This window comes from Cornus florida, unplaced genomic scaffold, assembly GCF_030987335.1.
Source record: "Cornus florida cultivar Cherokee Brave unplaced genomic scaffold, ASM3098733v1 CherokeeBrave_3.0.0_Hap2_Chr05, whole genome shotgun sequence".
Classification (NCBI taxonomy): domain Eukaryota; kingdom Viridiplantae; phylum Streptophyta; class Magnoliopsida; order Cornales; family Cornaceae; genus Cornus; species Cornus florida.
Window position 1 is genome coordinate 98,036,461 of NW_026775575.1, and position 25,500 is coordinate 98,061,960.

Here is a 25,500-nt window from a genome sequence, read left to right on the forward strand (position 1 = left end):
CTTTACATCGAACAAAAGATAAGTTCGTTCTTAAGTTACAAGGCCATGAATACTAACTTAGTTACATTTCCACAACTACGAATATACATAGAACGGTCAAAATACAAAATAACAAACAACCTTCTAACAACTTTCAAGCTTGAGGTGGATTGTCGTCCACCAGTTCATTTCCAAGACCTGAAAAAAATAATATAAATAGTAGGGTAAACATAAAGCTCAGCAGGTAACACTTAAGACACACATTTTGTGTCCTTGTGAATCCAAACAAAGCATAGGCCAATGGGAAATGGGGATCATACAATGTCGGGAAATAATACAGCATAACGATTCAATCTCAAGTATATCCAATGCAATGGTATGAGATGCAATGCATGCTAGTGTCGCTCCCCATTTTCATAATCCAAAACATCGTTTCCAAACTGGTAATACAACCCGCCCTTTGGTAGCCCCGCCGCGACATGAGAGGAGGATTGGCTAGTGTCCCTGACCCTTGGTAACCCCGCAGCGTCATTATAGGGCCCAGCTAACTCAACCACGCTAAGGCGACTCCCTAGTCCCCTCTAGGCTATATTAACCTCCGGCCTGTTAGTAACCCCGCAGCGACCGGGTTTCACATAAAACCATTTCATCAAAAACACTTCCCTGAAATTCCCTATATTTATTTCAAGAACAATTTCTCCTATTTCATGCAAACCCAATGGTATGTGCATGTATATATGTTCCATACATTCAATGTCATGTCATTTAAAATTCTACACCATAAAATTAAACATTCAACATGTTCAACATCTCCCAAGTAATTATTAACACATTAATATATAACAAAATACATTTAAGCATGCTTTACACATAAAACAACTCACATTCAAATACATGAATTTCTCTAGACAACATTTAAAATAATTATTGATACAATTAACTTCTAATTAAGCATGCTTGGCACAACAAATGATTATAACTCACAATGGAACAAGAAAGTAGTGGATTAAGGTGTCCCTACCTCAAAAGTGAGCCAAAACCCTTAAAATGGGTCTCTAAATTCGAGCTCCCAAAGAGGACCAAAAGCTGGAATTTCTGGTACTAGCAAGTAGAGCTCGTCGTGCTCGTCGTTTTGCCTCAAACGGCACCTTAATCTGATAAAAGATGAGGGAGAAATCAAGAGTGAAAGCTTGCAAAAGAAAAAGAAAAAAAGAAATACAAAAAAGCAGAGAGCTGCGAGACAGAAGAAACAACAGAGAACAAAAAAAAAAAAAAAGGAAAAAAACCGTGGTCTTATGACCACTTAAACTTGTGGGTCCCACACAAATTTTTTTTTTTCTTTTTTCTTTTTCTTTTGCCTTTTTAAGTTATAGACATTACATTCTCCCCAACTTTAAAAGATTTCGTCCCCGAAATCAAGACATACCTAGAGAAGAAAACAACTCTGGATACTTGGAGCGAACCTCCTATTTGAGCTCCCAAGTAGCCTCCTCAACTCCGTGGTGTCTCCAAAGGACTTTCACCATTGGTATCGTCTTGTTCCTCAACACCTTTTGTTGTGTGTCAAGAATCTGAACTGGTCTTTCCTCGTAGGAAGCATCCTCATCAATGTCTACATCAACCCAACTCAAAATGTGAGATGGATCTGGCTCGTACTTCCGTAACATCGATACATGGAAAACATTGTGGACCCTATCCAACTGTGGTGGCAAAGCAAGTCTGTAGGCAACCTCTCTTACACGATCCAAAATCTCAAATGGTCCAATGAATCGTGCCGACAACTTGCCACTTTTCCCGAATCTCATCAATCCTTTCAGTGGAGAAACCCGAAGAAAAATGTGATCTCCCACCTCAAAGGATAACGACCGTCTCCGTTTATCCGCATAACTCTTCTGTCGCCTCTGAGCTATAAGTAACCTCTGTCTTATCAACTTAATCTTCTCAGTAGTCTCGAGTACAATGTCAGGTCCTAAGGTGGCTGTCTCGCCTACCTCAGTCCAACAAACAGGAGACCTACAAGGTCTACCATACAACACCTCAAATGGAGCCATCTGAATGCTCGCCTAATAACTGTTGTTATAGGCAAATTCAATAAGTGGAAGGTGATCCTCCCAACTACCACCCAAGTCAAGCACACATGCCCGAAGCATATCCTCCAAAATCTGGATAGTACGCTCCGACTGACCGTCAGTCTGTGGATGAAATGTCGTACTCAGATGCAACACTGAGCCAAACGCTGCTTGAAGTCCTTCCCAGAACTTTGAAGTGAACTTGGCATCCCTATCTGAAACAATGGTTACTGGAACTCCATGCAACCTTACAATCTCGTTCACATAAAGAACACCAAGCTTCTCTGCATCATCTGTTGCCTTAATAGGCAAAAAGTGAGCCGTCTTGGTCAATCTGTCAATGATGACCCATACGGACTCATTGCCCCTTCGTGACCTTGGAAGACCTGTCACAAAATCCATAGCAATATGCTCCCATTTCCATTGTGCTACAGGTAATGGTTGTAACAAACCGGCTGGTCTCTGATGCTCGGCCTTCACCTGCTGACAGGTAAGGCATCTAGCCACAAACTGTGCAACATCTTTCTTTATCCCGTTCCACCAATACTGACGTCTCAAATTGTGATACATCTTGGTACCACCTGGATGAACTGCAAAGCGGGAAGTGTGAAACTCCTGTAAGACGTCCTCACGACAAACCGTAGGAACCACCAACAAACCCCTGAACCGTAGACCCCCATCTGCATACAAGGCCCAATCTTTCACTGTTTCACCACTGGAGATCAAAGCGTGAATGGCATCTAAATCCAGGTCCTGTCTTTGTGACTCAATCACTCGTACAACAAGAGTAGGCTAAGCCACAAGACTAAACAAGAATGCCGGCTCGCTGTCAACATCATCATCAAAACAATACAATCCCATCTCTGCCAAATCCTTAAGCATCTTCCACTTTCGAATAGCTAGACAGGCCAAAATTCCACGAGATTTTCGGCTTAAGGCATCTGCTACCACATTTGCCTTGCCCGGATGATACTGCAAGTCAAAATTATAATCTTCCAAAAATTCAATCCATCTTCTCTGTCTATTGTTCAAGTCCTTTTGGGAGAAAAGGTACTTGAGACTTTTATGATCCGAGTACACCTCGAATCTTTCACCATACAAGTAGTGTCTCCAACACTTCAAAGCAAACACAACTGCCGCCAACTCTAGTTCATGAGTAGGGTAGTTATACTCGTGAGTCTTCAATTGCCGAGACCCATAAGCCACTACCTTACCATCCTGCATCAACACACACCCTAAACCATCAAGTAAAGCATCACAATAGATCACATAACCCAAGCTACACTTAGGTATCACCAACACTGGAGCCGTAGTCAATCTTGTCTTCAATTCCTGGAAAGATGACTCACAGGCTTCATTCCATGCAAACTTAATCCCTTTCCGGGTTAAACGGGTCATAGACGCTGCTAAACAGGAGAAATCTTTCACAAATCTCCGGTAGTAACCCGTTAGACCAAGAAAATTATGGATCTCAAACAAATTCTTGGGTTGCTCCCAATTCAAAACAGCTTCAATCTTTGATGGATCAACTGACACTCCGCCTTCTGAAACAACATGTCCCAAAAACTTCACCTCTTGTAGCCAAAATTCACATTTCTCATATTTGGCATACAACCAGTGCTCCCGCAAAATTTGTAAAACAATACTTAAATGGATCTCGTGCTCCTCCCGATATCGTGAATACACAAGAATGTCATACATGAAAACTACCATAAACTGGTCCAAGTAATCGTGAAGAACGCGGTTCATTAAGTCCATGAATGCCGCTGGAGCATTAGTCAAGCCAAAAGGCATAACAAGGAACTCATAGTGTCCATACCGTGTACGGAATGCTGTCTTCGGGATATCCTCATCCCTAACCCGCAACTGATAATAGCCAAACCTCAAGTCAATCTTGGAGAAACAACTGGCTCCCCTCAACTGATCAAATAAATCATCTATCCTTGGCAAAGGATATTTGTTCTTGATGGTGGCGCGATTCAACTTCCGATAATCGATGCACAACCTCAAAGAACCATCTTTCTTCTTAACAAACAAGACCGGTGCGCCCCATGGTGACACACTCGGTCGGATAAAACCTTTCATCCTCAAATCATCAAGCTGTCTTTTTAATTCCTCCAATTCAACTGGTGCCATACGATACGGTGTCATAGAAATCGGCGCGGTACCTCGCATTAACTCAATAGAGAACTCCACTTCTCGGTGTGGAGGCAACTCTGTCAAATCCTCCGGAAACACATCCAGAAAATCACGAACAATTGCAGGATAATATTCTTCCACAACATCATCCTCTTCAGCTATAAGGCTAGCCAAAAAGTAATCACCATGACTCTGTCCATGAATTCCATAAAACGATGAAATGTGGGAATCACTCCAATCTCCCACGAAAAAGAAACAGTATCCCTCGGGAGTACAAACTATAACCCTTCCTCTGAAACAGTCGATCGTGGCATGAAAGGAAGTTAACCGATCCATCCCGAGAATGACATCAAAGCTAGTCATCTCCAGGAGGATAAGGTCAAACACAAAAGTCCGCCCGGCTATCACAATGGAACAGTCCCTCATGACTCGGCTCAAAGACATTGAAACTCCAACTGGCGTATCAACACGCAACGCCCGATCCATAAAACTGACCTCTAACCCCAATGCAAGTGCAAATGATGATGAAATGAAAGAATGAGATGCGCCAGAATCAAACAAAATACGGGCCCAAGAACCAAACACTAGAAATATACCTCGGAGAACTGAAGATCCAGGAGATGCATCAGTTGGTGCAAAGGCAAAGACACGCCCCTGCGGTGCCTGTGCCTATGAACTACTAATCTGAACACCAGATTGTTGTGCCGACACAGTAGGAGTATCCCTCCTAGCTGGTCATGAACCCTGAGAAGACAAGGCAGGCTGTGGTGGTGGCGGCAGTGGTCTGAAACCTGATTGAACCGTAGCCGACTGTAACGGCCTCTGCCGTAACCCTCTGCCACTAGTGGTGCCTGCTCCCTGACTCGGACAGTCCCGAATCAAATGGCCTTGCTGGCCACACCCATAACAAGCCTTCGGAGCTGAAGAAACTGAAGTCAATCTCATGGGACAACTGGACTTGTAATGCCCAGGCTGCTAACATTGAAAGCAAACAACTGCACTCCTATCAGACCCAGCTGGCAACGGAGTGGTAGGAACAGATCGTGCAGACTGCTGTCCCTGAAACTGAGATGGACCGCCCCTGTTCCTTTTCCAAGAAGATCCTTCTGAAGATGGCCCTGCACCCCTCTTTTGCTTCAACTGCTCTCTTCTTGCATCCTTCTCTTTATTATCAGCCTCCAGCATCAAAGCCCTTTCCACTGCTTCAGAATATACCTTGATGAAATGTGCCGTGATCAACAGCCTCATTCGATCATTAAGACCAGAAACAAACTTCTGAGTCATGTTAACTTCATCTTTCACCATTTCTGAAGCAAAGCGAGAAAGTGAAGTGAACTTGTTTTCATATTCTGCCACTGACATGCTCCCTTGGATAAGGTTATGAAACTAGTCTTGTAACTCCCATCTTTTGGAAAGCGGAAAGTACTTTTCATAAAACAATTCCTTGAACTTGTCCCAACTCATCTCTTCTACCTTATACCGGCTCGTAACCGACTTCCACCATAATTTGGCATCCTTAGCAAACTTATAAGCAGCTAGGATGATCTTCAAATGATCCTCCGTCACATCCATAGAAGTCAATTGAGTTTCAACTTGCTCCATGTAGTCATCTGCTATCATTGGATCTGCACCGCCAAACCCCTTAATAATTTTGAGACGCTTCTGAGCTGGCGTCTCCTCAACTTGAACTGTAGGTTGTGGTGCCGACTGCAGCTGAGCAGCAATCGTTGCCCTCACGACATTTTGCAACAAACGATTAAACTCCAGTGCCACAGAACCTTCACCCACTTCTACGGGTGCTTCAACATTATCCCTCCTTGTGGGGACAACTCTCGGGGGAATCAAGTCCCTAAGAAGTGTGTCCTCATCATTTAGCTCCTCCGAATTGGAGCTGGAGCTCTCACCAACATCACCCCTAATCGGTCTAGGGCCAACTTTCCTAATTTCCTCACGCCGTGACATCGTTCTATAAAACAAAGGAAACAATTCAATAACGATAACACTAAGGTCCAACCGTAAACAACCCAACGCAAAAAGATACTGTACAAACATTTAACATGTAATACTATGCAATGAACACATTAATTTAGGCATATAAGCACATAAGCACGCAAGCAAGTAAGCAGTTAAGCATGCTTTTTCAAATAGCAAAGCACTTTTCCAAACAAGGAAATAACAATGCAAATGACTTCCCAGATAACCCTAGGTAAGCCTCTACCCGTCGTCCTAATGGTATTCGAACCATCGCTCTGATACCAAATTTGTAACGACCCTAGCTGATGCCAAAATTTTAAAAAAAATTCGGCATAACCTCCCCTAAAAATGGGCCTTCAACAACCTGTCCCAATACACAAAACACATAATATCATCCAGCATCCCATTCATCTGTTCATTATACCTCAACATAGTTCCTCTCATGGTGGAACATCTACACACCAATTAATCTAAATTATCATAATTACAGTCCCAAAATACATGGTTAAGATTTAAAGTCCCTGTCTTACAACGTTACATGATACAATTGCATAGAAACATATACCATAATTCCATCAGTTTCCTTTACATCAAACAAAAAATAAATTCGTTCTTAAGTTACAAGGCCATGAATACTAACTTAATTATATTTTCATAACTAAGAATATACATAGAACGGTCAAAATACAAAATAGCAAACAACCTTCTAACAACTTTCAAGCTTGAGGTGGATTGTCGTCCACCAGTTCATTTCCAAGACCTGAAAAAAATAATATAAATAGTAGGGTGAGCATAAAGCTCAACAGGTGACACTTAAGACACACATCTTGTGTCCTTGTGAATCCAAACGAAGCATAGGCCAATGGAAAATGGGGATCATACAATGTCGGGATATAAAACAGCATAACGATTCAATCTCAAGTATATCCAATGCAATGGTATGAGATGCAATGCATGCTAGCGTCGCTCCCCATTTTCATAATCCAAAACATCGTTTCCAAACTGGTAATACAGCCCGCCCTTTGGTAGCCCCGCCGCGACACGAGAGGAGGATTGGCTAGTGTCCCTGACCCTTGGTAACCCCGCGACGTCATTATGGGGCCCAGCTAGCTCAACCACGCTAGGGCGACTCCCTAGTCTCCTCTAGGCTATATTAACCTCCGGCCCGTTGGTAACCCCGCAGCGACCGGGTTTCACATAAAACCATTTCATCAAAAACACTTCCCTGAAATTCCCTATATTTATTTCAAGAACAATTTCTCCCATTTCATGCAAACCCAATGGTATGTGCATGTATATATGTTCCATACATTCAATGTCATGGCATTTAAAATTCTACACCATAAAATTAAACATTCAACATGTTCAACATCTCCCAAGTAATTATTAACACATTAAGATATAACAAAATACATTTAAGCATACTTTACACATAAAACAACTCACATTCAAATACATGAATTTCTCTAGACAATATTTAAAATAATCATTGATACAATTAACTTCTAATTAAGCATGTTTGGCACAACAAATGATTATAACTCACAATGGAACAAGAAAGTAGTGGATTAAGGTGTCCCTACCTCAAAAATGAGCCAAAACCCTTAAAATGGGTCTCTAAATTCGAGCTCCCAAAAAGGACCAAAAGCTGGAATTTCTGGTACTAGCACGTAGAGCTTGTCATGCTCGTCGTTTTGCCTCAAACGGCACTTTAATCCGATAAAAGATGGGGGAGAAATCAAGAGTGAAAGCTTGCAAAAGAAAAAGAAAAAAAGAAATACAAGAAGGCAGAGAGCTGTGAGACCGAAGAAAGAAGAAACAACAGAAAAAAAAAAAAAAAAAAAAAAAAAAAAAAAGGAAAAAAAACGTGGTCTTATAACCACTTAAACTTTTGGGTCCCACACATTTTTTTATTTTTTTTCTTTTCTCTTTTTCTTTTGCCTTTTTAAGTTACAAACATTACAGCAATGTTCTTAAATTTTTGTTTTTTAAAAGTTGAAAAAAAAAAAAAGGAAACCTAAAATGAACATCATTTCAAAGGTAACCTATAAGAGGGGCTTTATGCAAAAAAAATTAATAATTCAAGAGGGTTTTATGCAATTTGCTCTTTTTTAAATTTCTATTAAGGAGCATTTCCTCGTTATAGTATATAACTTTTTAGGTGCATGAAAATCATGTTGTCCTTTAACTGTTAATTTTTTACAATTCTGTAACATTGTGGTCTCGCAGTTACAATAATTGAATAGTTCAGAAGAGTTTTATATCAAATTTTTAGTCAATTGCGGTTTTATCCAAAAATAGGATAGTCAAAAAAAAATTTCTTTCTAATCACCTCATTTTAGTGATTGTTTGATCAGCTTCTCTCTCTCTCTCTTAATGTCCACGTAAATAAATCTATTATTTGTTACCGATCTCCGTTATATATGACAAATCATTTTCCCTTTTGCTAACTAATAGGCGACATTGATTGTTAATCTTACATTTCATAGTCATTTGTTAAGTAAAGCATGAAAGATAATATTAAAAAATCAATGTCATTTTCACTTACGTTAACTAATAGGATAATTTGTATCTATATGCTTTAGTTGCAGCTTCAAAATTAGGTTGAACATATGGCCCAATCCAAACATTATGTATTAAAGATGTGCCCTAACAAGTCTTGCATTGCGTCGTGGATTGGGCTAAATAGTCGGGGGCTGCTCGATAGGGTTTTGCCTCATTGTCATATATGGTTTGTGATATAACCTCATTGACCATCCCAGGAATGTTTGCCACTTGTGGGGCCAAACAGGGGTGTGTACAGAGAATACCCAAATGGGATGGTAATGTTTGTATGAACAAGTTTTTGGGAACTCCTTCACGAAAGAACATCAACGAATAATGTGATTGGCTTTATGCTCTGTAATGGCAATGAGCAAAGCACATTTTTGAATGAGAGGATAGAGGTACAGAGGAGGATTACCTCATGGTGTTCTTCAAAGAAATGGCTGGCATCGGCACATTTTTTAATGGCTTTGCATTTTTGTTGGGCCAAGTAGGTCAAAACGAGTGTGCGCGTTGCTTACTTCTCAAAACATATGTGTATATATATTTATGTATATATATAATATTTAAAAGTTCCAGTGGTGATCAGTGAATTTTATTTGTTTATGCTTGTATCTGAAGGTCAGTCTCAGACATGGCTGTATTGAATTGTTAAAGCTAAATGGTAAATGCTATGTTACTCCAATCTTTTCGTCATCAATATATAAATATTATATATAGTTGCTGTATATTTATGAATATGATTATAAAATTGTTGTATTCATTACTAAAATATGCAGTAATCTGCATATTATTGAATTAGCACATGAAACATTTGGCTCCCTTCTGAACCTTGATATAGTACTTTTCGATAATACCTAATTCAAGGTAACTGACTGCATGATGGCTAGTTAGGTTTTGTCTGATCATTAGTTAAAATATTATTGACTGCTGATTAGATTTTGTTATTATGTTCTTAATGTGACTTATTAATAAATCTACAAAAACAATAATCGAATACTGAAGATACTTGAAGTTTGAATGAACAGATCTCTACTGTTAATGTTATACTTGGTGTGCACTTTATGTGCATCTATTTTAACTAACATAACTAAAAGCTTACAGTAAACACTAAACTATTGCTCCTCATAGTGGCAAAGAATGATAAAAACAAGTCTAGTCTAAACCTCACATGTTATTTGATTAAGGGTCTTGTATCTCCATCGCTCTTTCTCCACAAAGTCTGCATCCAGAAAGCACGATACAAATGCCCAGAGCCTATAGGTATCCTCAAAGTTTGTCAAGAACCCAAGTGATGCTGTAACTACTGATATCCCTAAATGAAAATTCTCTCTTCTCTTACTTCCCACTGACCCTTCCTCTTCAGCACTGCTTTTTCTCTCCAATATCCTCTCCCTCTCGTCTTCATACTTGTCCGGGAACCAAATGTGGTGTAAAAATCCATAGCTAAGAGATATGTTGTTTCTATCAGCCAACTTCTGTACAAGTGTGGGATCAATCTTTTCTCCTTTCCAGTCAAACACATTGAATGCCACGGCTGGTCCTCGGTCAAACATTATTTTAGGTCCATAGATTCTTACCAGGCACGGCCCATTATTTGAATTTGGATGTCTAAGACTCATCAATGCATTCACCAGCCAGTTGACTTGGTACCTTGCCCTGCGACTGATCAACGTCAGGCCTAATGAATCCGCATGGTCCAAGCCCCTGCATCCAATCTCCGAGCTCCCATCAGTGCTGGTTTCGCTTCTGGATTGAGCAGAGTTGAGGGTATTCTCTAATTCCACAATTTCAGAGAATGATTGTTCCTTATGTGTTACAAGGACTTCTTTGGTTTCATCTTTCTGTATGTTGAATTTTGATGTTTGTCCAAGTTCTTCAGGGGACTGAGATGTTCTTTTGGCTGGGACAAGACTCACGATCCCTATTCCAGGAGCTACGGTTGAGTCATCGAACACTTTAGCACTCGATTTCTTGACAAACAGACAGCAAAAACCAGATGGGGTTTCTCCAAAAACTTTGAAAAAGGAGCAAACAATAAAGTCTGGCCTAAACATAGAGAGGCCTAAGGCCTGCGTGTCCTTAGCTCCCAATGCACAAGCATCAAGCAAGACATGCCACCCATTTTCCCGTGCCAAGCTCATCCATAGGTAAGAATACCTAGCTCCAGTTATCCTAGACTGGAGTGGGAAAACAAACAATCCCCTATTGCTCTTGTTCCTCTTGCTCTCTATCAGCTTCCTTAACTTTCTGGACTGGATCCTCAAACTAGGCCACGAGAATTCAGCTGACGCGACTTGGGCGCCTCTCTTTTCGGAACTTCTGATCATCACTTCCACTGCCTCGTTCTCGTAATCATAGACTGTAAGAAGATTTTGATTGGACTGGAACGGAAAAGTGTCTGCCAGGAGTCTAAATGCAGATGACTGGTTGGCAGTGAAAACCATGGAGTAATCATCTTCGGAGATATTCATAAATCTCATGATTCTTTTCTGCATTTTGGATTCGAATTCCGACCCTTGGCCACCATACAGAATTTGAGAATTCAAATTTACTGACTTGTAAAGGATATTAAAGAAGGGTACATGAGATGATGAGGAAGAGGCAATATTTGAAGCAGTGGAGTAATGGTTTTGTTGTTCGGAATAGGAAAAGAGGCTATGGCCTACGTAATCAAGGCATACATGACTGGAGAAAGAGAGATGGTAGTATTCTTGTGCTCTGATTTGGTCAGCCTCTTGGGTCTGTGGGTATTGTGGATATGCTTTATTGAAGTTAGAGAATGATTCTTCCAACAAAGGGAGGGATTCATGGTTGGTGAATTTGGTGTTGGGAGGGAGGGAAGAAGCTGTGGCAGCGGTGAAGTTGCAACCGGAAGCGGTGGCACTGCTTCTTTGCTTGGACTTGGAATGATGGGTGGGATCAGGCAAGCTGAGAAAAGGAGTTGGATAGCAACCATGGAAGCAATCTTTTGAGGTCTCTCTAATGGAAGGTGATTCTATTTTCCCTCCTATTTTTCTTCCCCTACTCATATTCTTGTCTTTCTAAATTCTTCACTGGGTATTTTTTCCTGCAGGAATATAGAAGTCAACAATCTCCATTAACATGAGTTTTGGACAGGTTGTCTGGTGGGGCAAATAGGACCAGTACATTAAATCAGTAAATTGACTTTGTCTTCAAAATGTCTTTGTTTTTTTTTTTTGTTAAAAAAAAAAAAGTTTCTTGCTTTTGTGCAGTTTATTCTGATTGAACTTGAAACTGACACTTTCCACCATTTTGTACTAGTGTAGAATCACAAGCTATGTGAAAAATGTATCATACCGAACTTTTTCATATGAAGACTATATGGTAAGTAGTCTCGTGTAAAATGGGCAAAACTAATGTTCTCATCTCTGCATCTATTCCACGAAGAAAAAGAAAGAAAAACCAAAAAGTATTCACTTCTGTTTACCAAAAAAAATTGTTGTAGGTTTTGCTTTTTGTATCAGGGATGCATTCCCTTTTTGAGCGCTCTTCTAAGCTACTTTTACTTATAAAAAATATATATATATTGTTGTAGATTAATACATGACTTAGTCCTTGTTCAAGAAAGACTGCCGAAGATTATAGCCATACCATTATCAGCCAACACATTTCAACAAGGAAATGTAACGTGTTACCGTTCTATGATTATGATCCCTAACAGAAACTGACCTAAAATTGTACGGCATATTTACTTTTGTCAAAATACTATATAATTGCCAAAACAATTAGCATAATAATTATCCACATTAAAGTACTCTATTAAACTTTTGGTTCGAAACCGTCTCTCGGTGTGGAGGTCTCCATATCTCCACAATGACGAGAGTCTCATTCTCTGAACTAGCCCAATTCAAAGTATTACCTTTCTCTAACAAAATATTCAAATTTCAAATAACATTTATCATAAAAGCAAAGGGTTGGTCTGATTTTATGAGGCAATTATAAATCTCCACTTTGTTTGATTTAACATAAATGATCACAATGATAAAGGCATTCAATAAACGGTTGGGGGTAAGAAGCCAGCAGCAAACAGATCATTCAATAAACGGTTGGTGTGAGAGGCCAGCAGCAACCAAATCCCTCGGTATATGTAGGGACAGAGGAGTAATGATGATGTACAAGAGAAAGGTGAACATCCAAATTTTGATTAGATTTAATGAATTTTATTTCTGGTAATTCTAAATATCGTCACACAATTCTTTTTAATGGATGTTGCTCTTATGTTCTGAGCACGTTCCCGCTCTCCGCTTGTTCCGGCTCAAATTCTCACTATTTATGACTTAATTCTGTCGCTCTCGAATTCGCTATCACTCCTGCTCTCGCTTTATGTGACTTAGGTCATAACTTTGTCAAGATCAGGATAGTTACAGTTAACAGGGCTGGTCTTGGTGGTTTACATCCCTATAGACAACAAGACACTTGCATATCTACAAACTACGGTATGGAAATCAGCTTGTGCAAATGTTCATTTCAACAAGAGTATCAGATTACGGAATCAAAATTTTCCCAATCAAGGACGAGTAATTTCTTCTTGTAACACGTATAAAATGGCACTTTGATTCCCTGTAAAACAAAGTAACATAGACGGTGGAAAAAGCGAATACAGTTCCTTGTGACTCTCTTCGAAAAGTTGGATGTCTATAGTTTATTTGTGCTAGCACCATTAGGAAACCAATGAAAACTATTAAAATCCAATTGATTTTCCTCAACATTATACAACATTAGTACATGGATCCCAAAAGATTGAGAACCTGTAATGATCTTGATTTTTCCCTTTTCCATTTCTGAAAAAAAAAAAAAAAATCAATTTTTTTTCTAGATTATTTTAATCATTATCTCGTTTTACGTACCGGACACCATGGGATGTGTCGGGTATGTTCCCAGGTTGGTTGGAGCATTTTCTCGAGTTTAGGACTCTTAGAAATGCATTGGTTACCATTTCGGCATTTTTTTTGTTTTTCGGAACGGGAGGTCCCAGGTGGGACCCGCTACCAAAGTTGTTGAGCATGGGGACGGTGTTGCAAGTTAGTGGCATTTCATACATCATTATTTTGTACTCATTTACTTTGTTACATGGTTATTTGAGTGGTTGTGAATTATGTTTAGTGTGTGTGTGTGTGTATATATATATATATATATATATATATATGTTAATACTAAAAAAGTAAGATTTTTTTTTTTTTTTGTGGTGGGACCCACTTGTTACTCATTTTAGTGGCCTTAAGACCATTTGGCTGAACATTTCAGCCTTAGTTTCTCTCTCCCGCAGGAAGTTTCTCTCTCCCTTTTGTTTTCTTTTATTTTCTTTTTCTTTGAGTTTCAATTTTTCTCCTCCATTTTTCAGCCAATCGGTCAGGTTTCCGGTCTTGATTCCTAAATGGAAAATGTCCCTCTCGTCATTCTCTATCACATAGTCAAAAGATTTAATTTTCTGAGGAGCGGTGATTATTTTATGAATTTTTTAAATTTTTGGAATTAAGGCTTCGGAGGGGCTTTTGGTCCACTTGGAGTCGGATTCTGGAGCTGAACCTTTGGAACAGTTGAATCTCCTCGTCGACAGCTACGTTCCCACAGAATAATTTTTCGTTCCGCCGCTGTTGACCGACATTGGCCACTTTGACCGGTGTTGACTTTTCCAGCCAGGGATGTATTTTGGCTACTTTTGAGGTAGGGATATCTAAACCATCACGTTTTGACTTTAATTGAGTTCGTTTATTTGATTTCTTGCTAACAATGCTTAAAATGATAAATATCGAGATTTAATGTTGATAATTTATTTACTTGTTTATGTGACGAAGCATGACCTAAATGATATTAATTTCGTATATTTATATATGTGCTTAATTGCAAAGTTGTTTAATGAACATACCTTGTGTTGAATTTATTTCTTGAGATTACATATATATGATGATGAGTATGTATAGTTAAACTGATAAAGTGCAGGCATGTTTGCATCACTTTCATTCATGCATGATTCCATTCATGGCATGGGCGTGGTTTGGGAAAAGTGAGGTTGGCATGTTTCTTTTAAAATAAATGTGTTTGGAAAGGATTGTGAGGAAATGATTTAGAAACGAACCGGGTATCGCGAGCCCGGGGCTAACTTGACCTAGAGTGGGCGTGGCCCGGTGTAGGGCATGAAAAAGTTGACACTAAGAGTGTCAATCCCGGCTCGATAAAGTCAGTTAGCTGCTAACATGACCTAGAGTGGGCGCGGCCCGGTGTAGGACATGAAAAAAGTTGACACTAAGAGTGTCAATCCCAGTTTGGTAAAGTCAGTTAGCGTAGGTGGGGATTTGGGTTTGGTGTGAGACCAAGCTCGGGACGGTTACGCAATGCATTGCATTTCATAGCATTTTGGCACCTATGATTATGATTGATTATGTGATGATAATTTTTTTAATTGAATGACGTGGATTGTGATTTTGATAACTCCCCGTGTATGATCCCAACATCTTTTTTTCCCGTTCTTTGGTTGTTGGCTCAAGGGAGTCCAAAACCTGTGTTTTAGGCATTACCTACTGAACTGTTGAGCTTACCCCTTATCTTAACATTTTCAGAAAATCGGAGGAGTATAGACATATGACTTGTATCCATGGAATTACAAGCCGCTACCATTCTACCTGTATTTGTGAGTTTTCTGTGATGTTAGTGATATAATGTACTATAAGTCTTGAGATGATGTATATATATTTTATGCATTGACATAGGGCATGACGGTAATGCCTTAGATGACCTCGGGTCCTGGTAAGGACCCAGTAAACGATTCGGACCCCCGGGTTCGGGTCGTTACAAATTTGGTATCAAAGCATTAGATTCGAATACCTTTCGGACGACGGGTAGAGGCCTACCTAGGGTTGCAAGGGAAGTTGACTTGCATGTTTACATGCTTATATGTTAAAGTGCTTAACTGTTTAAAAAGCATGCTTACTTGTTACCTATTTAAATATTTAATGTTTTGAAAGGCATGTCTATTTGTTAAGTGTTTATGTGTTTAAATGCCAGTATATGTAAATGAAGTGCATACGTGACTCGAAAGCATGTTAATTGTGAAAAAGATGACAATGATGAACGGGATGTTTATTTTCACATAATGATTTAATGGACTCGTTGTTTAAACTGATGTGATAGGACACGATCGTGTCAAGGTATATGTTTCGGTTATTATATACATATGTATGCGTGTACAAGAGTATGCGATCAAGCATCGGATGGTTGTTAGTACAGTAGAGTACTTGTCACGACATAACTAGTTGTGTGAGTTTTAACCTGAGTAGGTGAGGAACTCGGTTACTTTAGGGTTGTTTGGGTTCCGGTTCTTATCGAACGAATAACGTAGGTCTTTAGCTCGTGGATCGAGCTATTTGGTGCATGGTTGCTTCATTTTTCTAGTTTTTTTAGGCATAGTGCTTGGGACATGACTTTCGAACGATTGCGTATGGCACAGTACGATGTTCAGGGTGGGACGTATGAGTTTCATGTGTTAGCGCGTAGGTTCCTTTGATCGTGGAGGTCAGGTGTAACGTATGCGAGGTTCCGATGTTGATAATGTTTGGCGGTCCGTTAGTGGCGAGATCGCCTAAAATTGAGTTCGTGGTTCTGTACGAGTAGCCAATTGGTTCTTCTCCTTGTGTGAAAGAAGTTTAGCTCATCTCAGGTGAGATTGGGTGTCCACAGTTAGACGATTGGTGAGTAGCGTGTGATAGAGTGTCGGGTGGATTTAGATTCGAGTCGTCAGTCTCTTGTGAAAGCGGGGTTCGTTACCCTTTCCATTTGTTCTAGTCCTGATAAAGACGTCGTTTGTTGGGAGTCTTGTTCTCCACACGTTTGCAGGTGGGTGAACCCCGTGTTTGGTTTGTTATGTTGTTAGAGTTCATCGGTAAAGGTTTGGTTGAATGGGTCGACTCGCTCCCATGGAGGAAGGTGGAGTCTTTGGTTTTTGTTTTGCTTGTTCTGAGAGTCGTTCTGATCGGTGGCATATAAGGCACGAGTTGCCGAATAGGGATTGTGTGTTTCCGGTGTCTGGTACTAGCAATGAGGGTTAGGGGATGTGTCGTGAATTGTACGTTCGAGGATGATTAGGTGATATGATGTGATGTGAGTCATATACTTGGGTGTTTTTATAGACAATTGATTTGAGCAGTGTTTTGAGGACTAGTGTCGGTATCGCCTCAGGATTTTATGATTTGAAATGTGAATGTATGATTCCTTTGAGGAGTAATAGTAGTGATTGACTCTGGTTTCGAGATCTCAAGCATGAGATAGTCGTATTATATGTTTTGACGTGGTAAAAAATTAAATTGAATGATGTTATGGAGTTGTCTACCTGGTGTGGATGTTATGAGGAGATTAAAGAGCTTGTATGATGGTCGATGATTGTGGTATTTGGTGCCGTATTGCTTTTAGCTTGTTATGATTGTGTGATTAAGGCATTATTAGGATTCTTAGAATAGGTATATGACTGTATAGTTGTTGAGGTTACGTAGAGTAATGGATTGATAGTAAGTGGATCTCATAGTCGTCTTGTGGACTGTGTGAGACTATGTTTGAGGTTAAGACTTGAGAATGGGAATGACGTCTGCGTTGAGACCGTGCCGATGATGAGAATGGCCTGGCCAACCAATTCTCCTGAATCTGTCCCTCTTTAGCACGATGTCGGGTCCAAGGTCAATGATTGTTTTGATTTGTCAAGGATAGTGAGAACATGGTATTAAACGTTGTGTCGGTGTGACAGTGTGGATTCGGGTGGTTTGTCTCGAGTGACGAGGTGTGTTAGGTAGGACCAAGTGTCCGATAAATGGGTTTGCGATACGATTGTTGATTATTAAAGATCTTGTTTTAAGGATTTGAGTCCTGGGTACAGGATAGTGCGCTTTACTGATTTGGTAACTCATATTTATGTAGTCGTTGGGAGATTCGTTGTTTAAACATCTTGAAGATGTTAAGTATGATAGTTGTCGTATAGTGCACGTGGGAATTGCTGGTGCGGATATGTGATAGTGTAGCTATGTGTTAGATAACGAATGTTTGGTCTGACAGAGATATGTTGATTTGGGTTTGAGCTTGGTTGTGAGATGAATGGGGTTCATTGTCTAGGGTTTTGTGTGTCCTTTAAAGGATGAGTTGAGTTTAGATGTTGCCATGCTAGGTGGTCTGGTGACCGTTTTTCTTTCGGGCTCCGAAGCCTTGCGTGGCAGTGTAGAGTGGATCGATGTCCATTTTGAGTCGAGTAAAGTGTAGAACGTACCAGCTGATTTGTGTTACGATGATGTGAGTGATGAGTACCCTCATAGGGTGGTGAGCATCGGATTGTAGTGACAGTGGTGTGTGATTGCCTATTGGCGTCTGGTGTCAAAGGCAATAAGGTTGGTAAGCTCATAATCCTGTGGTTTGATGAGATGTTTCTTTGGAAGGTCTGTGGCTGTAGGCCTCCTTCTTAAAGGAGGGTAGATTTCGTGGACAAAATCTTTTTAAGGAAGGTAGATTGTAATGATCTTGATTTTTCCTTTTTCCTTTTTCCATTTCTTGAAAAAAAAAAAAAAATTTGATTTTTTTTCTGGATTATTTTAATCATTGTCTCGTTTTATGTGTCAGACACCGCGGGGTGTACCGGGTATGTTCCCAGGTTAGTTGGAGTATTTCCTTGAGTTCAAGACTCTTAGAAATGCATTGGTTGCCATTTCGGCATTTTTTTATTTTTTGGAACGGGAGGTCCTAAGTGGGACCCGCTACCGGAGTCGTTAAGCACGGGGACGGTGTTACGGGTTAGTGGCATTTCATACATCATTATTTTGTGCTTATTTACTTTGTTACATGGTTATTTAAGTGGTTGTAAATTATGTTTAGTTGTGATACCCCTCGATTCTAGAGCCACGGGTGATCAAGTCCGAGCACAGATCCGAGGGATATCAAACAATTAATATTTAAACAAGCATTGGAATACAAGATGAATTAAAAATAAATAGATAAGCTGAAAGGAAAACTAAATAATAAATTCTTATTTAAAAATCCTCAAATAAATAATGATTAAAATCCCATAATAAAATCCTCCAATCTTCTGATACCAGTAATTAATTAAACTATAACTCGGGAATCCATACTGTGGACCCCTAATAATATCCTAACTGAAATAACTGAATCGAAATAAAAATAATAAGTTACTAATGAAGAAGAGTCCTACGTAGAGTCGGAAGAATGAATATCTGTCTCTGCTTGGCACGAACAATCTCTAAGACTGGAACTGACGAACACCTGAAAAATAATGGTGGGTCAGGCCCACATACAAGTTCTAATCTACTACATCCCAAACAGAGACCCGATACACGTACACATCCTAATTAATTCAACAATAACTAAATAGTCCATATATAGATATATATACACACTAAAGGAACCTCACTAGACTATAGAGTTGTCTCAACCTGAATAGTAGGCAACACGCAAAACGCACATATAGTGGGCATGAGTACCTAGACCTACCAGGGTACACAACCGCACTATATCTAGCTACACATCCCTGGCAATATACGCACCCTAACCACTGATCCTAAGACTCAAGCTCATATCATGGCATATAATTCTATATGTAAAGTCCATCATATCCAACCATCCAAATAAACTATCCAATTATTATTTCAATAATATGTCATCCAACTATTCCGTTGACCTGACACGAATAAGTAGGACTTAACACTGTGGTTAATCCGTTCCCTTATTAAAAATAGGTAGGACTTAACTCTTAAGTTAATCCGTCCCTAATATGCCCCCATCCCATAATGGTGCATTAATCCATATCACAACCAAATAAAAGTTTCCAATTCAAGGATAATGTAAATAATATTTACATTTAATAATCCAAATAAATATGATATAAATCTTATATACATCCTTTGCATTTACTTAAGCAAAAATATCAATTCTAATTAGCATGCATTTAATTTACATCACAACAAATTAACATGCATCTCGACTAAATTGTACATCTCCATGTTCTGATTAAATTAATTTAAATCTAAACAATTGATTAAAATAATTTAATCCAACAATATTTAATTAATTTATCCTTTTAAAATTAATTAAATTCCATACATAGCATGTAAACTTAAATCATGCATTCCAATTCAAGGATAATGTACTTAAATTAAATAGATATTTAATTCAGATCCATCATTCAAAAATAATAAATACTAATTTAACATTCTAATAGTAATCAAAATAACATTTTAAAAAATATTTAATGCATAACTAAGTATTATTATTATTATTATTTTTTCATGTACAAGATTTATTTCTAACCCATATAGCATATCAGATTGTAATTGTTGCTTGTTTCCTCCTCGTGCAGCGTGTGAACCTTATGAAAACAATGAAACTTCAATTTAAAGAAAACAGCAAACTGATACATGATTCATATCACTTTGTAATGCTTTGTTTTCCTTCCCCTCGTGTGGCGTGTAGTCTTATGAAACAATGAGATTTAAATTACAATGAAACAAAACTGATATACCACATGTTTCCTTCCTCGTTCGGCGTGCATACCTTATGATGAGTTACCAATTTTGATTTTTCTATCTATCACACACAGACACACACACAGACTGATACATACGAACATCATGTGAACAAAAATTTAAACACTACATAAACACATAATGGAAACCATAACTCAAACATATGCATCGATTTGTCAATATTAAAATTCATTACAAACCTATTATTAAAATACATGAACTGAAATTTTCAAATAGATCCATGTAATTAGATTCAATTAATTTATTTAAGAACCTAGATATAATCTAGCATGCATAGGGTACGAATCAAAGGAGAAGAGAAAGATTAAAACTTGCCTTTAGGGATTAGATAAAACCCTAGCCTCCTTCTTCCTTTTCTCTTCCTTCCTCTTCCTTCTTTCTCTCTCTAAAATATAGTACGTAATATATTTCTAACCTCTTTCACAACCCTATAATTATATATTTATAGGCAAATAAAATAACCCTAATCCTTTTTCCAATCCAAGCCAAACTAATAATAAAACAAAATAAAATCTAAATACCAAAAAGGTAACTAAAATATATGGTACGTATAATCTATGTGTAATCCTTTTTATATGTAATATATAAATATATATGACTTTCCTTATATATATATATATTTATTTGTTTATTAAATATACATATACATGGGTAATTATCCGTCCCCATTAAACCCCTTATCCAAGTAGTCCATGGAGTCCAATTGGTTGGTCCATTACTACTATTCATATCCAATTCCTTAAAAATATGAAAATAAAAATAAAATAAAACAATTAAATTCCTAAATAAATACACACCATCACACAATTTCATTTAAACAATTAAATCAATTAACACATTTAATAAATAATTAAATCAATTAAACAAGTAAACAATTAACCAAGAAATCAACTAAATAATTAAATGCAATTAAAATAATTTTAAAAAAAATACCGAGACTATCCTTTTAAAATCAGGGGTATTACATTCCTCCCCCCTAACAAAAGGAATTCCGTCCTCGGAATTCACCCTTACCTTCTTCCATTATATCTGGAAACTGTGAGCGAATGACATCCTCTTGTTCCCAAGTAGACTCAGCCTCATTATGGTGATTCCACTGGACACGTACTAACGATATGACTTTATTGCGAAGAACATAATCCTTACGGTCAATAATGCGACACGGTGGCTCCACATATGTTGCATCCGGCTGCAACTCAATCTCTCCCACATCGATATGCTGATACCGATCTTCATCTCGCAGAAATTTTCGCATCATGGAAACATGAAACACATTGTGCACTCGATCCAAATGATCTGGAAGTGCCAACCGATAAGCTACAGCTCCAACGCGATCGGTAATCATAAATGGACCAACAAACCATGGTGATAACTTCCCTTTCTTCCCAAAGCGCATTACACCTTTCATAGGAGACACTTTGAGTAGAACCTGATCCCCAACCTGAAACTCTAATGCACGAGTACGACGATCCCCATAACTCTTCTGCCTACTCTGGGCAGTGCGCATGCGATCCCTAATAAGAGCAATCTTCTCAGAAGTATCCTTAATGAACTCAGGACCCAAAAATCGGCTCTCGCCAACCTCCATCCAACAAACAGGAGATCTACATGGTCGTCCATATAATGCCTCAAACGGTGCCATACCAATAGTCTTCTGAAAACTATTGTTATATGCGAACTCCACAAGTGGTAAATACTCCTCCCAATGGCCCTTAAAGTCAAGGACACAAGAACGAAGCATATACTCCATTATCTGATTAACCCTCTCGGTCTGTCCATCAGTCTGAGGATGATAAGCAGTGCTAAGATGCAACTCTGTACCCAAAGCCTGCTGAAAACTCTTCCAAAACCCTAATACAAAGCTCGAATCCCTATCCGATATAATAGATAACGGAATGCCATGCAACTTCACAATCTCTGTAATGTAAAGTTTCGCCAACTATTCCGAAGTGTAATCAGTGCGAATAGGTAAGAAATGAGCAGATTTAGTCAACCTATCAACGATGACCCAAATGGAATTGTGATTCTTAAATGAGTTAGGTAATCCCTCTACAAAATCCATAGAAATGCTCTCCCATTTCCACTCCGGTATCGGCAGTGGCTGTAGAGCTCCTGGCGGCCTCTGATGATCAATCTTAACCATCTGACAAGTACTACATTGTGAGACAAATAGAGCAATGTCCCTCTTCATACCTGCCCACCAAAACTGCCGCTTCATATCCTGATACATTTTGTCACCTCCAGGATGAACTGAAAACTCAGAGTGGTGAGTCTCAGTCATCACATCCTTCCTCAACTCATCAGCAGAAGGTACCACTAACCGTCTCTTGTACCTCAAACCTCCATCAGCCCCAACATAGTAGAATGGAACCTCTCCGGAAGCTATCTCTGCAACTTTATCAATGCACTGTTGATCCATGAGTTGTGCCTTCAAAACTTTGTGAATGATAGAAGGTGTAACTACCATGCAAGCCAAGAAAGCATCCAACAATTCATCCACCCTCTTCAACGCATTCCACTCAGTAGTGAATAGAGTGGAAAGACTACCAACAGGTCGACGACTGAGTGCATCTGCCACCACATTCGCTTTCCCTGGATGATACTGAATAGAGAAATGATAGTCTTTCACAAACTCCAACCATCGGCGCTGTCTCATATTCAGCTCTCGCTGAGTGAACAAGTACTGCAGACTCTTGTGATCACTAAATAATCTGAAGGATTCACCCAACAGATAATGCCTCCAAATACGTAAGGCAAAGACCACCGCTGCCAACTCCGAACCATGTGTTGGATAATTAAGCTCATGAGGCTTAAGCTTCCGAGATCCATACGAAATTGGTCGCTCCTCCTGAATCAAGACACATCCCAGACCCTGCAAAGAAGCATCTGTGTAGACAAGATACTCAATCCCGCTCTGTGGGGTAGACAAAACCGGTGCAGAAGTCAACTTAGTCTTCAGTTCATCAAAAGCTTTTTGACAATGTTCATCCCACACGAACCGTACACCCTTCTTAGTCAGATGAGTGAGTGGTCCCGCTATCTTTGAGAACCCCTGGATGAACCTTCTATAATAACCTGCAAAACCGAGAAAACTCCGAATCTCGATAGGTGATGTAGGCTGTCCCCACTCAACCACCGCTGAAACCTTGGCTGGATCCACCGCTATTCCCCTTTCTGACACCACGTGACCCAGAAATTTCACTTCCCGCTGCCAAAATTCACACTTCTCAAACTTGGCATACAACTGATGCTCACGAAGCGTCTGTAAGACTATCCGAAGATGTCTAGCATGATCGTCCTCTGACCTCGAGTAAATCAAAATGTTATCTATGAAGACAATGACAAATTGATCCAAGTAAGCTCTGAAGACTCTATTCATTAAATCCATGAAAACCGCTGGTGCATTAGTCAACCCGAACGGCATCACCCGAAACTCATAAGATCCATATCTAGTGAGAAATGTTGTCCTTAGGACATCCTGCTCCCGAACCCGAAGTTGATGATATCCAGACCGCAGATCAATCTTAGAGAAATAAGTAGCTCCCTTCAACTGATCAAACAAGTCATCAATCCTGGGCAAAGGATACTTGTTACGAATAGTAACCTTGTTCAACTCCCTGTAATCTATACACAAGCGGAGCGAACCATCCTTCTTCTTCACAAATAAAACCGGTGCTCCCCAGGGTGAAGTACTCCTGCGAATGAAACCCTGGCTGAGTAGCTGCTGAATCTGATCCCTCAGCTCGCGCATCTCCACTGGTGCCATCCTATATGGTGCCCTAGCAATAGGCGTAGTGCCTGGAGCTAAGTCTATCACAAAGTCGATCTCGCGACTAGGCGGCAACCCTGGAATCTCCTGAAATACATCCGGGTAATCCTGTACAATTGGTATGTTATCCAATAATACAGTAGTCCCCTCATCCGTTTCCTCCTCCATATGAAACAAATAGGTGCTAGTGATCCCCTTAGAACGCGGCATAGCGACGACGTACATGTCCTGACCAGGTATGGTGAAAATAACTGATCTATCATAACAATTAACTTGGGCATGGTAATGCGATAACCAATCCATCCCAAGTATCACGTCATAAGTGTGCATGTCCAGGACCAATAGATTGGCTAGAAATCTGAGTCTACCAATATCTAGTGTCACAGGCCCATCACTCTCATGTAAAATGGCTGTATCGCCCAATGGTGTAGAAATACCTTGAGGTTTAGTGCATACCCTCGTCCTCATCCCAGATAAAGCAACAAAAGTCCTAGCTACAAATGAGTGTGTAACACCCGTATCAAATAAAACACGTCCATGCAAACCATGAATAGGAAACTTACCCTCAACAGCCTGAGGTGCCCGAACATCCTGTGGCATGGGGTTGTACACCCTGCCATAGTGCAACTACTGCGGTGCCTGTCCCTGAGGCTGCGGCGGCGGCACTGGTAAAGCCGGATATATCTGTCCCTGCATCCGTGGAACCTGTGGAGCTGGTAAAGGCACTGGTGCCCTCTGCCCCTGCTGCACATGTTGTCCCTGTCTCTGTCCATGTCTTACTGTAGGACACTGCCTGGAAGTGTGACCATACTCTCCACAAGTATAGCAACTACCCTGGAAAGTACCAAATGGCCTCCTCTGTCGGTTAGCCTGTGGCTGACCCTGTCCTGCCTGTGGTCCCCCATTCTGCTGCCTCTGAATAGGTGCCCCATTCTGCTGAGCATCTGAACCACCCTTGTGCTTCTTCCAAGGCTGATGTCCCTGGAATTTGCCCCTGTCATTCTGTCGGTGTCCGTTCCCATTCCCTTTCTCAGCTGACTGATTAGCAGAGTCTCGATCACCCCGCTTCTCACCCTTGGCCTGTCTGAAATCCACGGTCAACTGATACTGCTGTAGAGCGGCGTCTACCACCTGAGCATAAGTAGTATAGGCTGGACTACCCATAATAGATCTCTTGATAGACCACATCAGTCCCTTGACGAAACTGTTGCGCTTCTTTTCCTCTGTATCCACCTCCTCCAGTGCAAAAAGAGATAGGCGCGTGAACTGCTGCTCATACTCTGCCACTGTCATGTTCCCCTGTTGCAGATTAAGAAACTCAGTCTTCATGGCTGCCCTGATTGCATAAGGGAAATACTTTTCATCAAAGCGTGCACTGAACTGATCGTAAGTCAATGCCATCCTCTCCGCTGCGGTGTTAACTGACTCCCGCCACTGTAGTGCATCCCCAACTAGCTTGAAGGTAGCAAGCATC

The 25,500-nt window shown here is 39.9% G+C and overlaps 1 protein-coding gene across 1 annotated transcript; it reads right to left on the reverse strand.

The window, feature by feature from the left end:
• Nucleotides 1-9,720: 9,720 nt before the first annotated feature.
• On the reverse strand, nucleotides 9,721-11,787 carry LOC132307848 (molybdenum cofactor sulfurase-like). Its single transcript, XM_059805715.1, has one exon. The coding sequence runs from the start codon at nucleotides 11,735-11,737 to the stop codon at nucleotides 9,866-9,868; it is 1,872 nt and encodes a 623-aa protein (XP_059661698.1). The 5' UTR covers nucleotides 11,738-11,787; the 3' UTR covers nucleotides 9,721-9,865.
• Nucleotides 11,788-25,500: the final 13,713 nt, after the last annotated feature.